This window comes from Acomys minous (assembly GCF_964271855.1).
Source record: "Acomys minous genome assembly, chromosome: 6".
Lineage (NCBI taxonomy): Eukaryota > Metazoa > Chordata > Mammalia > Rodentia > Muridae > Acomys > Acomys minous.
Window position 1 is genome coordinate 89,642,842 of NC_140487.1, and position 15,134 is coordinate 89,657,975.

The following is a 15,134-nucleotide window of genomic DNA, read 5'->3' on the forward strand; positions in this document are numbered from 1 at the left end:
TTCTTTTCTTACATTTGTTTTTTGATGGAGAGCATTTTTTTTCTTAAAGTAATTTTAAGTCTGCGGATCGCTAAATGAAAACGACAGAGCTGTGGGATGAGAATAAACTGTACCTTCCTCCCTCTCAAAAAAAAACCTTAACGCAATTTTATGGAATAACATACACAATGGGAAAGGGATTTAAAAGTCAGCAAGGCTTAGGTCTATATTTTACAATGGAAGCTCTCTACTTCTTCACACTGGAGCATTGAACAGATTTTTTTTCTGTAATTCTAGTAATAAGGAGCTCTTCATGAGTACTTTTGACCTATGAAAATAAATCAGAGCGTACCTTCTCCTCACACCCCCTCACCCCATTCAAAAGGAAACGGTTAATTTACTACAAGAAAGAGCTGAACTGGAAACCCTCACAACATTTCAGAGTCCGAAGTCCTTTTATCATATACTTTTCTTCACACAGCCTTGGGCTTCTAAGGGCTTGTGACCCCAAGAAGATGGAGACAACATGGCTTTGTCGTAGAGACTGGTGATTTCAGACTCTATGACGCCAATTTGAAAGCAAATCCAATCTTATTTTCCTTTGGCATCCACGATCCTTTCTGAGATGATATACAGCCCTGGTTTTGAGATCATCTACTCTGACTGGGATGTAGCTTTCATATTTCAGTTTAAATCTCTCCCCGTGAGTCCTGAAGTACATGACCAGTATCTAAAATGCACACCCAAGGGAGACTGAACTAGTTTTGAAAATCCTCCTTTGTTAACTGCTTACTGCCCACCAGACTCGGAATCAGGGATTATACAAACACTAACTTAGTCATCTAAACAAACCTCTGGCATATTATGTCTCATTTTACAGACAAGCTAGTGCCTTTGACAAGAGGACAGCGCACCAAAGTCGGTAAGGGATAAGAGCCTTATTTTTAGGACTCCAAAGGTGATGCTTATCTTCGGTGGGATGCTCTTACAGCGATGACGCCTAATGTCAGGGGTTGCAACACCATCTAGGCTCAGCCGATTGCAAGAACCATGTGGCGATGCCATAGGCTTCCCTGGCGAGACTGTCCTCAGCTGGATGACTAGCAAAAGCCCTGTGACTTTCTTGGGACATCTCTCTCACTCTACTGTCAAATACAAGACAATAAAAGGGGCCTATTCCTCATTGGCTAGGACTCCTGGCCTGTTTATGAATTCTCTATGACATGTTTCCTTGAGATCCAGACATCTTAGGTAAGTTCTTTGGTTTCCTTTTACATTCTAGAAATGACACTTTGTCTCTAATATAGCTACGTCCCGCCCTGGCCAGAAACTGGACGTATGAAGCTCCATCTTTCAGAAGAGGGCATTGATAACTCCAGCTTGCCAGGAAGGATCACGGCATCGGCTGAACTACGGTAGCCTTACTGTGCGTATGGTAGCCTCACTGTGCGCCCATAACATATTCTGTACATCATTCTCTCATATCCTAAAAATAACATTTCATTATGTGAAATTATAAAATAGCACATGATATGTAATAACACATACTAATATAGACCTATTTTTTTTAATTCTGTGCTTGTCTTTCCCTCAGCTTAGTCACTGCTGTTACCTCTAGTACCAAGAACAGTATGAAGCACATAGCAGGCTCTAAGCAAACATCTGAAGATCAGGACACAAGTGGACCTATATGATAATAATGACAATGACCGTTATCATTTTGCACTGTCTCAGGTCCTCAACACACACCAAACCGGTGCACCAAATCCTCTAGTTTACAGATAAATGATCCAGTCACGGGTGTGGAAGCAACTTGTCTAAGGCCGCAACTGATAAAGTCAGGGTTTGAACCCATGCGTTCTACATCGAAAGTCCCTATTAATAACCACGTGGCTAAATCCCCGTATTACTTCCTACCTTTGAAAGGATGAGTAAATCAAAATGGGAAAGAGCATGTGGCTTTTGGAATTAAACAGACACAGATGAGGCTTCAAATTCTCAGCCTGACGTGGCCTAGCCTTGTGACCTTATTTATACTTGGGGCTCTTTCTTCTAAGTGGGAAGAGAGTGTCCTCTTCCCAAAGTTGTTAAGAGAGGGAATGAGCTAACCTAAGTAGAGTTCTTTTTTTTTTTTCAAATCCCGATCCACACTCTACAAAAGGGTCGCCATTATTGTGATTTATCACTGCTAGCTGTGCAGAGAACAGGTGACACGAAGTTGTCTAGGAGAAAACGGAATTACTGAGGCATTATTGGTGAGTCACGGCGATCAGGGAAAGGTTTGACATAAATAGGCACTCTCAAAAGTTACAGGGCTGAGGTTGGTGAGCAATAGCAGCATCAGAACCGAACTTCGGGATAAGGGGCTTTGAGTCCAAATAGGCAAGTCAATAACTGACTACGTGGTGTGGAAGACCGAGGACGGGAAGGTCACCGACAGAAGCAATGGAGGCACTTCCTGCGCACAGTGAGTGATGGAGGCCTTATCAGGTGAGATGGAGACTTTGTGAAACTAGGTGAGAGAGTAGGAGGGTGCTGGAGACCTCAAGAGCTGTCTGTCTACATAGCTAAGGAACAGCAAGGAGCATTTTCACAGTGGAGAATAAGCAGAAGGCAGAAAGAGGTGCATGATGGGAAACTGAACAGGAGAGTACTGCCAGGTCAGAAATTCTGGGTCTTGAGAAGGCAGGACTTGTTCCTCCTGAGCCACAAAACAGGAAGTGACTTTTTCAGAGACTGTCCCAATTGAGTGCCTACAGCAAATAAGTGGTTTCTCTTTGATTTATAAACAAAACAGCGCTCATAAAGAGAAAGAATCCATTTTTTTTTGTTTGTTTGAGGCTTACAGACTAATCTTCTTTGGCGCTCTATTTTTGTCCTGAATAGATCAGAGGCATTTTCAGCAATGGCATATCACTACCTCATGATGCTGGTCCCCTTTTGTGCTCTAAAGCCATTTTAAAGTAAATTATGCTCAGCAAATGCTACTTTCCCTTCCCCTGCACAGTACCCTGAACAACCTGGTAAATATTTGCTGAATTGGGCTGGATTCATTCCGTAACTATGGTATAAGGAGCAATGTGCCAGCAGACAAGGCTAAGACCCAAAGGCAAAGGGGACAAAAGAGATGAAGATTGCAACGTTGTTGCCTCAATAAGCTTGAAATGCAAATAATTGCAAATGAGGCATGTACATGTACATGAAGGTAATACACGTACCCCAAGGAAAACCACAGGGTGCTGCCTTCTTTCAACAGTGGCCTTTGCGGTGATTCTGAATCGCACCTTTCAGTGCCATAACAGACACACAGCTCCTTGCAGGCAGAGGACTATATGCCTTTTACTACTAATTCTTCAGAGACTACAAAATAGTAAGTCTCCACAAGTCCTCATCAAGTGGATTTATTTAACCTCCACAGGCCGAGAGATTCAAATCAACTTGTAGATATGTAAACTGATGCCTGAAGAGTAATATGGCCCGTGGATATAAGGCTAGTGAGTGACACAGTAAAACAAGCAACACAGCCATGATTATTACTATTATTATTTTAAATCCTAAGAAAATCCACCCCAGGCTTGATGTTTTCTAAATACCTCCACTAAAGGATTTTTTATTTTCACACTATGAGGAAAAAGTCCTCTCTGGCTGGATAGAACTTGAAGCTTACAATTTCTTAAGCTCTTATTGGCTGTCTTCTACTGTCCGTTTTAGGAACTCTGAGATGCTGGCTTTAGGACAGATGAGTATGGCCACATTGCAGGTAAGGGCATCTACGAAGTGAGGCACAGTAACGAAATTCGTAGTGATTCTTTGACTCAAAGGTTCTCTAATACCTTTTTTTCCCCAATCCGTAGGCCAGAATTAATCCAACTACAATTCAGCCCAATAAATCTTTGTCGAATGTCTACTGTGTTTCAGGTACTTTGTTCTCAGTATTTCCAAAATAGAGCGTGTGGTATGAAACACCCTATGCCCACCCTATCTCCTGTTATGATTAAATCAGAAGCCCAGGGACAGCTAGTAAATCCTCAAGAGCAGAGACAAACTGAGCTAGTTATCTTTGTAGGATATCTGCTCACACACAGTAGGCATTTCACTGCATTGTCATGGAATTGAACAACAGCTTACTCATTTATCGATATAGGTTTTCTGTCTATTGAATGTACGCAAATTATAGCCCAAATGGATCTTATCACTAAGGCATAAAGTGGAATTCATTCTAATTTATATACTAAGAAATTGAAACTCAGAAATGTTAGGTGGTTTCAGCTAAACAGACTCTTGTCATAACAGACCCAAGACTCCCACGTCTTCTAACTATAGTTAGGTTCTTTATGAAGACAAAACACACCAAAAAATTACATTTCGATAACTTAAATCAACTCTATAAACACTTATCGAGCCCCTACTACATACCAGACATTGACATAAGAGAGCATTTGGCATGGTCTTTGGTCTCCAAGCTGAAAAGATAACCAAGAAAGATCCAACTCAGAAAAGTAAGTTAACTTAGTGAACCGTTTGAAGGAGTTTAAGTGGCTACTTCTTTATGCAGCCAGGAGTAAGTTCGCTTCCCGCCTGCTGCCATCCTTGCTCTGGCCTTTTATCCCACAACATGACCATTACAGCAGCATATTCTCCTTTAGTGGCTTATTTCTTTACAATGTAGAACAAATTTAATATTCTCTTTTTTTGTGTGTGTGTGTGTTTTTTTCCAATACAGGGTCTCTCTGTGTTAGCCTTGGCTGTCCTGGACTCGTTTTGTAGACCAGGCTGGCCTCGAACTCACAGCGATCTGCCTGCCTCTGCCTCCCGAGTGCTGGGATTAAAGGCGTGCGCCACCATGCCTGGTTTTAAATTTAATATTCTTACTCCCGTTGAGTTAGAAAGTGTCTTTAAGGAAGTCTTGACTTCTGAGATATGGTAGCTAAGTAAAGACATCTTGGTCCTGCAAAAGTGACCAGGAAATAGCAGACACTAACCCAAGCTACCAACTCAGCGTTAAAACTACAGCACAATGCTCAAATCTTCTGCCTCTCAAGCACATCTTTTTATCGAATTTACTCAAGTACCTTTTACTCAAGCACGTTCTGAAAGTTCCTCCCTCCATGCTTTTATGTATACTCTTCTGCTTATGAGAATCCATCTCTCTTCTGATTTGTCTGTCTATCCGAGTTTCCTGGAATTTAGTTCAGGAAGCCTAGTCTCCTTTCCCCCAACAAGAACTGATGTTTCCTCCTCATGTGCAGTAACTCTTCTGTCCAGACAAGGTTCACACTCAGCCTGTCATTATTTATTCACCATATTAGGGTGTATATTAGGTAATGAAACATTCTTAGGGGTTTTTACCTGCAGTAGATATACAATATAGGTTTGCTGATTCTACAATTAAGATTTCAGTATGAAAAAGAATTACCTTTCTTTGTTTTCCCCAAGAAATGTAATTTTTGGGGAAGGCAGACATGTTCCCAGACACTTAGGAGTGATGACTTCTGATGTTGCTGAATTTATAAACTTCGGACAGTGTCTAAGCTTTATTTTCTATAAAAAGGGCCTATTAGGATCCGCCTTAATGGCATTTAAAGAGACCAGGTTGACAGCATAGGTCAAAATTGGTACATCGTCAAATGGATGTGAGCGATGGTGTCCATGGGCTCAAGTGTGTTCTAAGCAGCGCGGCGCTGGAAGAAGCTCAAGTTCTAGAACGCACAGTTGCTTCTCTGTCCATGGAATGCTGATGCAATTTGCCAGTTGGGAAAGCATTGAGATCAGGCCACCTACAAGCCTGTGCCTCCAAAGCTCATAGAGAGGAGACCTGTAGAATCTGGGTGCATACTCCTGTAATCCCAGTCTTGGGGGAGCCCGGGGCAGGAGGATTGTGGGCTTGGGTTCAGCTTGGGCTACACAGAGAAACCTTAGCCTGTCTCAAAACAAAACAACAACAAAAAACCCCCGACTAAACAAACCCAAAACCAGACAAAAGCCTTTATAATTGCAATTCTGAGTTCAAACTTTTTTCTTCTAAGTCTTAAGCTAGAAATAAAATAAGATAAAATTCCAAAATTAATTTCTCATATATATATACATTATATATATACATATAAAATGATCCTTCAATTTTTAAACATCACAAATACCCGTCTAGCATGGACCTACAACTCTTTCCCTGTCTCCCCATCCCTCCCATTTGCTTACTTTAGTCATCGATTCAATTTTCTCTTTCTGGTCCTTTATTAACAGGTGACTTTTTTTCTGGGTTAAAATACAGAGAAATGTCTTCTTTATTACCCTTTTCTAAAGTCAAGCTCCCCACACTCTTAAGTGCTGGTGTTTGAATCCATGGCTTCACACAAGCGAGGCAAGGACTTTGTCACTGAATTATAGCCCCAGTCTCCACTTTTTGCAGCTGTATTTAGGCTCCTACAACCACATTGTAAAAATTACCAAATTTACGCGGCCCCCCAACCACAAGGCATATAGATACATACCTGCTAAACTTATAAGAAATTCTTGGTGAGGCCTCGAAATGGACTTATACAGAAAGAGAAAAGTTTTATTGGTTTTCACAGAATTATATCTCATTAAAAAGAAATGCACAGAGCTTACAAGACTGAATGTGAGTGTGTGTGTGTGTGTGTGTGCGTGTGTGTGCGTGTGTGTGTGCGTGTGTGTGTGTGTGTGTGTTTTATAAGCCCTTGTCTTGTTTTAAAGATCAAACTGAAAAAGAAAAACCTACTTCCTGTCCATCCTGAAGTGGAATTAAAATCTATGCCATTAAAACAACGTTTTAGGGATTGTGCTTTTAATTTAAGTCTTGAACTACTTCAGCAACTTCTTGTATTTTTCTTCTCTCCTCACTGGCAAAAGCAAGAGGCACCAATTTAGGACAATGTGTGGATTTATTTACTGCTCCAATGTATTCACCTCTTCAGAGCCATGAGATAAAGGTGTAGATATGAGCTTTGGGCCCAATATCTATCTGTCCTGTCATTGTTCATTACCCTTAGGATGTGTAACCAGTGAGCACCATGTCAAGGCTTGTGTGATGGCTTCCCTCACCCAGTGCTTCTCGGTCTTTCTTGCTTTCTCTCTTCGGTTAATAAACAGAGGGCCAGTACTCTTCTCCTATCTCACACACCTCTTCAGCCAGTCACATCACTTCCTGTGCCACTTGTACTGCCCAAGCCGCCCGTCACCACCCTCACTGAACAGAGGAGGAAAATTGAAAGCAAAGTGAGAAAACTCATCCCGACTCATTTCGCTTCAGCTTCTCCTTTGAGAAACAGAACTTCAAAATCCAGCCTTTTGAGAACACAAGGTGGATGGAGAGAGAGAGAAAAAAAGGCAGATGTGGAGACAGTAAAAAATAGCTCCAAAGTAAGTTTTGTTTCTGGGGGAAAAAAATGAAATGAAGTATTAATTAAGCTGAACCCCGTCTTTATTTTCTTTCTAGTTGTCTCCTGAAGATTCTAGCAGGCTCTTTCATGAAATTAAAAACAGTACAGCACTGGCTAAAATTAATTACATTGTCAGATTTTATTCTCTTTTGATGAGTAAATCCCAAATTAATTCTAATTCCAAAGGATGTGTCCTTCAAGATTGGGAGGACACAGAAATCATAATAGAGACACACAAGTGCAGGGAAGGACTGAGGGTCTGTCTGTATGAGAAACCTACCGTGTAGGTGTCATGTGATGTGGTTTCCCAGGACACTGGGCATGAGAGGATGGACCTCTTTTCCCTGGAGGAGGGCTTTTGCCAAGAGTCAGAAGGACTGACAGACTAAAGGAATTTATTATTTAAGTCCTATATAAGGAAGGGTCTGGCCATTCTTGTTCACCATTTGATGCTAACGGTAGCTCAGGGAATCAGGCATTATCTTCTCATTTTAAAGATGAGAAAATTAAACCCAGAAAGTTGAAATAGCTTCTCCAGGATCACCCAGTTGGAAAAGCCAAGACTCTAATTCACATATACCCAAATCTGTACACTTTAAAAAATGGTTTATTTATTTTTTATGTGTGTGGTGTGTTTTGCCTGCGTGTATGTCTCTGCACCATGCACACAAGTGCCCTCAGAGGTCAGGAGAGTTGGATCTCTGGAACTGGAGTTAGGATGATGGTGACCTGCCACAAGGTTGCTGGGAACTGAACCCAGGTCCTCTACAAAGCAGCAGGTGTTCTTAATCATTGAGCCATCTTTCCAGCTCCCTGAAAACGGTTGTATTTTCAGCTTCTTAGGAAACAAAACAATGCCTAGGGTGATGGGTTCAGTTGGAATGCAAGCACGAGGACCGGAGTGGATCCCAAAAACTTATTAAAGAGCCACGCAGGCATGACAGCTATCTGTAATCCCAGCACTCAGGCCATAGAGACAGGGGTTTCCTAGGTTAAGCCAGCTAGCTAAACTAGTCAAAACTGGCAAGCTCCAAGTTCAGTAAGATCCTAAAACTTAATAAATATAATGGAAATTGATCATGGAGTATACGTGATATCAATTGTCAGCCTCTACACATGTGTGTACATATATGTGTCCAATACATATGCAAACACACACACACACACACACACACACACACACACACACACACACACCACAAATAAAGGAAGGGGAACAGGAAACAATTAGGGGAAGGAATGAATGAACGAATGAATGAACAGTCTTTCTAGAGGTTTGCCAGTACAGGCACACTATGAAGGTCCTCCTCCTTCAGAGGCACTTAGGGTTCTACAACCTCCGAGCTGGTTTTACCAACATAAGCATGCTTACTGTAGGAATGAAATTAATTTTCCTGTATTTGGACAGGCCAATATATATGTTTTCAGCCTCAAGTGCACACTGGCCCTCTGGGTCCTAGTCACAATAACCAGGTTGATTTCAAGAGTGGAACCTCTTCCATTATAGAGGCAATTAAAATATAATCAAGCTAGAAAGTTATCCTCCCCCAAAGCCACCTAAAACAGAGCAACTCCAAAATAAAAGCAATTTACATATTTTAGTCCAAATTAAAAAGTGAAAGCTAAGGATTGCCTTTTAATATCCTGAATAATAAATGTACATTTATGTAAAGCTTCCTTTGGGGAGCAGTTACTATGAGGACAACTCTCCCAATATTGTTCAAGAGTATCACGTTTGTTTCGGTGTCACAGAGAGAATCTGGACTTGGGGGAATAGGACCGTCTGTATCCAGAGCATCAACAGACACAACTAATGTTCAAGACATGTACAACATCCAGATTTGAGATGTGTGCTTGGCTACATCACAAAAACAAGCGTGAGAGAGGATGAGCCAAATCTGGTCCAAAGCACGAGTTTGCAGGGAGGTAGTCAGTTTACTCCATTTTAAGTGAGCAGCTTCCTCATGAGAGTACTCCTAGAAAAGACCTCAGCCTCTCCGCCTTTAATCAGCCCGAAGAGCCTAGGTTTATCACCAGAGCTGTACTTGCCACTGTGGCATACTCATTCAAAGGGGGCACTCAAAATAAATGAATGAATTAATTTAAACGCTCAATTTGTCTCTTGTTTTTCACATACAAATGTGAAAGCAAAACTTTTGAAGGGTTTAAATTCATAGCTTAGGAAAACAGACTGCTTGAGAAAGTCCTTACTGGCACAGGCTGTGGCATACTAGGGGTCACAGGCATTTGTAACACACACACACACACACACACACACACACACACACACAGAGAGAGAGAGAGAGAGAGAGAGAGAGAGAGAGAGAGAGAGAGAGAGAGAGAGGGTCAGTCCACACTACCTAGATACGTATTAAAAGATAATGCCTTCTGTTCCATTAGCACAGTCCTAGTTTGTACAAAAGTATGCCAAGATGGCCACAGCCTTCCTAGATGCAGTTACAGAGAAAATGTATTAAAAGAGACCCGTGGGCCAGGTATAGTGACACACAACTGTAGTTCCAGACACATCTATGGCTGAGGTGGGTGGGAGAATCCCTCGAGATCAGCATTTTAAAGACCTGCTTGGACAACATACACTGAGGACTTGTCTCAAGGAAGAATTACAAAGGAATTTCTGTCTGAATGAAGAAAGTTGTACTTCTGTAACATTAACAGGTCCCAGGCAAGTTTCACAGGTGTCTGGTTAAAAGGCAAGTCCCTTCCGACAGGTTCAAACTGCCCCTTCCTGAGGCTGAACATCTGGATACAGAGGACCTTACAGACAAGAGTGTCCCATGGATCTTTAACTCCTGCCTTTCGGAGTCGCTTAGAGACTCGTACAAAGGAAAAACCACTAACATTCAACTTGAATGCTCCCACGGGATTCTGCTCACACTTTGACACAACGTCACTGGGTAACAGTCGCCTTAGACCCTCTCACTTCAACTTTATCTCCAGTCTGGGTGTGATTTCTGATCATTGTCGGAAGAGGAGGCAACCCTGAATTCCAAACAGACGCACACGGTTAGCCTTCGACAGATGCATCTTCACGGAACAAGGACTGGTCATCAGTTCTGCTGTACCCCTGACGGCAAAACAAATCCATGGGCTACTTGTTATAGGAGTGTGAGCCCAAGAAAGTTGATACACACACACACACACACACACACACACACACACACACACACACACACACAATGGGATCCCGTGCCCTCACAGTGCAGGCAGAAGAGACTTCCAAGATGTGTTTTCTGAATTTGTTATCTTGGCTGAAATTTATTCTTTGCTACCTTCTATCTTGAAAAGTAGCCACCTTTCCTATAGAAAACAAGTGCTTGTTTTGTTTATGTAATTTAAAATGAATATTTAAAAATTTGAAGCCAATGAATATTATTTTTCAAACAAAAAAGTACATGAGAAGGCATTTTCAGGGGATATCTAAGCCATGCAATTATGATTACTTTTTTCCCCATTAACAAAACCCATATGTTAGTTTTGAATTTAACTTCTGGAGTTAAAAAATGATTTAAAAAACAACAACAACAACATCAAAAACAAAGATGTAAACACAATTGCACTAACGGTATTTCTTCTTCATTATTATTATTATTTTTTTTTTTTTACCAATTTCTTAAATGAAATTCTTTAAGAATTTTTTTGCTCCTAGCATTTGTCTCGAGGAGGCTATCTTTACCGGGAGGCATGGTGGTTAGTCAGTCTCTGGTATTAGTTAGCTACAAGGGTCTCTGTACGACTAGTCCAATGCTGAAGTGGTGGAGGCAGAATCTCAGGGTTGAATGAAGAGATGGAGGCGTGTAGCCGGCTGACAGCTTCCTTATTTTTCTCTTTTTGCAACAATTTCATTTCTACAGTGATTGGTTCCTAACACTGATGCTCCCAAAAGCCTTTGTGGACATGCTGCTTGAATTCTTAATGATGTAAACAACACACAAAATGGCTCATCTCTGCACTCCCCCGCCCCCCCCACCCCCCCCAGCTAGCACCCCAAACTGAATATCATTAAAGTTGCCAACAAGCAAGCAAGGAAGTAATGAGCCTGCAAAGTTGAGGTTCTGAGCAATGCTGGGGGCACCCTGCACTCCACGGGTCAAATTTATCACTCATTATTTTCTGTACCCGAAAGGTGTAGACGTACGCGCTGATGTCCTGTGTGCTATGGGTCCATGGCTCCCTCCCCCCCACCTTCATGCCCCCCAACAATTCTTGCCCTTTAGTCTTTTTCCTTTTCACTGCTAATTTCAGACAATCACTGCTTGGGAAACCTCCACCTACCCACCTGCCCTCAGGCCACACTCCTTCCTTTTAACCCTAAGAAGCCACTGAGCCGCAAAGGTCCTCTAGCTTTAAAATATACTGAGGCTTTAAAACCCAAGGGTGACCCTAAAACACCCTAAACTCACAAAACTTGGAAAAAAGAACCTTAAAGCACAGGATGCCAAGAGGACTTTTCTACCTCCTCCTCCTCATTATTATTATTGCCATCACCAGTGGTAATATTACCTTAAAATGTCCCTACAAGAACAAAGCCCCTCATTTTAATTCAAACTGTGTCCCTTGATAGACGGGGCACTTTTTAGCTCACAAACATAGTTCAGAATTTGCACATTTACAGCTCCTCAAGTGGTTGGTAAAGAAAGTGTCTGGCTTCTAATGGAAGTCTGCAGAGCCTCAACATCTTTTTGGATAAATATTTGAAAATTCGTAATTTTTTCTAATAAGAGAAGCCTTGGAATTAATAAAGAAAATAAAGTACGTAAGAAGAGTATCCTACATCAGTTTTTTTTCCATTTAGAGATGGATATTTACTTACAGGCAAATGCTTACACATACCTGGTTAACGCCAGATAAGGAAAAACTAAGACAGACGCAAGAATTCATAAAACCACATTGATGCCACCCTCCCATGTCCATCAAACGCAGGAAGGAATTGATAGTCCGTAATGAAAGGCTGACATTGCTTCCTTCCAAGGGGAATTGACTCACAAGACCCATCAACTGAAAGATAGACGCTTGAGACGGTTCATATCCCTTCTTAGCCCGCAAACTCCCAATGACATTGGGAAAAATACTGCATTGCAGCATTTGCCAGCATATACTTGTACGTCTAGCATTCACTGGCTAGCTCACTAAGATTAAAAAAAAAATGTATTAAATGTACAGGCATGTAAATTAAGTGTCTGGTAGCCACAGACCACTGGAACTGATGAAGAAATTTGTCAAGGCCAAAGTATTTCTTTCCATACATAATGACCTCTATCAAGACAGCCCGCCATTCCTTACTTGTGGCACACAGGATAATTTGTTTCTTCTTCCTCTTTTTTTGTTTTTAATTAAAATAAGGTATTAAAGCACCAAGGGTTAAATGAAGCAGAATGTCTCTTTACAGATGGCATAGTTTTTTGCCTAGGAAGAGAATTCAACCACAAAAAGGAGATAAGTGCAGAGAGAAGAGACCAAAGCAAAGCAGAGGATTTGCCCTGAGGAAACCCTTTCATTGTTCATAGTAACTCTAACTTGAGAAAAGACCCCAGTTCATGCACAAATCCTTTTAGAGACAAGGTATACACACACACACACACACACACACACACACACACACACACACACACAGTACCATTTATGCAATGATTTTAGATTTAAAATTTCAAACCCACTATTCCTAATAGAAACCCTAAATTTGAAATATCTGAACTCTAAAATGTTTCAAAATTCTTATTGAGCCTGAATTTGGAACTAAAGTACATACACACTATTATTTTTTTCTCTTTCTTTAAAAAGAAATTTGGTAAGTACTACTTCAAAATAGTCTTGATTTCATAATAAAATCCTCATATAAAAAGAAACAAGAACGGTCTGTAGAGGGATTTAAAAAAGTTTTAAGGTTTTGTGCAAACCATGAAACATAAGCAAACCCATCTTAGTCTAGCCAACAGGGTGACTTGAATAAATGGTGGTTAGGAATGAATGGGACTAAGACTCCAATAAATGCTTAAGTTTTAAAAATGATATATTAAAATCAGAGTATATTTCAAAGTAAATTTTTTTGCTATTCTCGTACCTCTGCTCATTTAACTCCTCCAAAAACAAAAAGCAAAAAACCAAACAACTGATCTAGTCAATATATTACTATGACACAGATAATCTGAAACTGCCATATAGTCAGTGTTATTTCCACCCCGATCTTCACTTCTTAATAAACGCACATCCGGCCTTGCACTTGCTCTTCCATCACGACACATCGCCACATGTGTGTAGTAGGTATAAATATTCTTTAAGACAAAGAAGCAAGAAAGGTCAACAGCAGAGCTACGTGTCATTTTGTTTTGTTTTGTTTTTGTTTTTGTTTTTTGTTTTCATAACCAAGCTAAGGTGACAGTTTTTATAGAAACATTTTTCCTAACTAAAACCTGCCAGAAAATTATCAGGAAATAAAATAAGACTTTATTATTGATAATAAGAAACTACTCTACCTTTATAGATGATATATGTTTATGCACTAAAGATAGGAAAGTTAGGCTCAAGCATGGGACAAAAATATAAGTTTATGCTTCACCTTAAGAGAAAACTAAAATAATACCTCCCCCAATCAGAAAACAAAGCAAAAAGGCACATTTTTACAGAGAAATAAATGGTGGGGGCTGGTAGTGGAGATTTTCAATGGAGAGAAAACAAATTGAGAAGATTTTTTTTTCAGTAAAGGCAATTATATTTTCCACCCTTGAAATACATTTCATTTTTTTTAATCTTTCATTTTGGGGCCTCAAATCAGATACCTGTTTATGTTTCTCCATTGTCACCAGGACAGAACCACAACTAATGACTATTTCAGGTTTTATTAATGCTACGCTTATTCGCTCAAGTTCTCTTTCTGTTAGTCCCTCTTGGTACCTACCATCTCTGGGAGAAAAATGACACTACTTAGCCATGCACCCAGAGAGAGAGAGACAAGGGGGAGATGCCTGTCACCCAGCATGCATGAGTCCCAGCACACATCCAGGGACACTTAAAAAAGATCACCTTTTCATTCAGTTTATGCCAAGACCAGACCCAAGACCAGCTGCATTTGCAAATGGAAGGAAGGCATGGATGGATGCTGTGGCTACAGGACTGGGCAGTGGAGGGAAGGGCTCTTCAGCTATTATATTCTAAAGACAGCTATACTCGGGATCTGGAATGAGGGATACAATGAACTCCTCGAAACTACAATATCAGCATGTAATGGAGTGAGAATTCCAGTGTCACCTAACACAAAAATCATTGCCTAACACAAATCTAATTTACTTGTATTTTTCCCTATGACTATTTGCTGGAAAATTCGGAGGAGAAACCATTTACAGAACCTATCAGCTGTGGGAATTTACTATTATGCTTCCTTCAACTTCATTCAATATAATTTACATTTTTCAAATGGTCTCACAAGATTCCTTGCAATTTTTTTTGCACGTACAATTTCACAGCAGGGGGAAAGGGGGAAGGAGAGGGAGGCAGGGAGAGAGCGAGAGAAAGGCAGACGGGGGGGGGGGGGCGAGAGAGAGAGAGAGAGAGAGAGAGAGAGAGAGAGAGAGAGAGAGAGAGAGAAAGACTATGTTCCCTTCCCCCCTCCTCTTTCTTTTTAAACAAACAAACAAAAAGAAAAAGAGGAGAGACTGAACAGATGCTTAAAAATAGATTTGGAGAAATCACTGTAAACCAGAGTTAGAAATGTAATTAACACCTATTTATGAAGAATAATTAAAG

The 15,134-nt window shown here is 40.7% G+C and overlaps 1 protein-coding gene across 12 annotated transcripts in view; it reads right to left on the minus strand.

Annotated features, from left to right (window-relative positions):
- ELAVL4 (ELAV like RNA binding protein 4) overlaps nucleotides 1-15,134 on the minus strand; it is a 139,656-nt gene that overhangs the window by 65,622 nt on the left and 58,900 nt on the right. For 2 of the 12 annotated variants that reach the window (XM_084785821.1, XM_084785827.1), the window contains exons 1-2: nucleotides 5,396-5,650; nucleotides 4,396-4,442 (exon numbers count right to left, since the gene is read on the minus strand). The exons of 9 other annotated variants lie outside the window; for them this stretch is intronic. In XM_084785821.1, coding sequence (XP_084641947.1) covers nucleotides 4,396-4,425 — 30 coding nt within the window. In that variant the 5' untranslated portion in view covers nucleotides 4,426-4,442; nucleotides 5,396-5,650. Of the gene's footprint in view, nucleotides 1-4,395; nucleotides 4,443-5,395; nucleotides 5,651-15,134 lie in introns of those variants that run through there. One more of the 12 variants, XM_084785826.1, reaches the window with a different exon arrangement.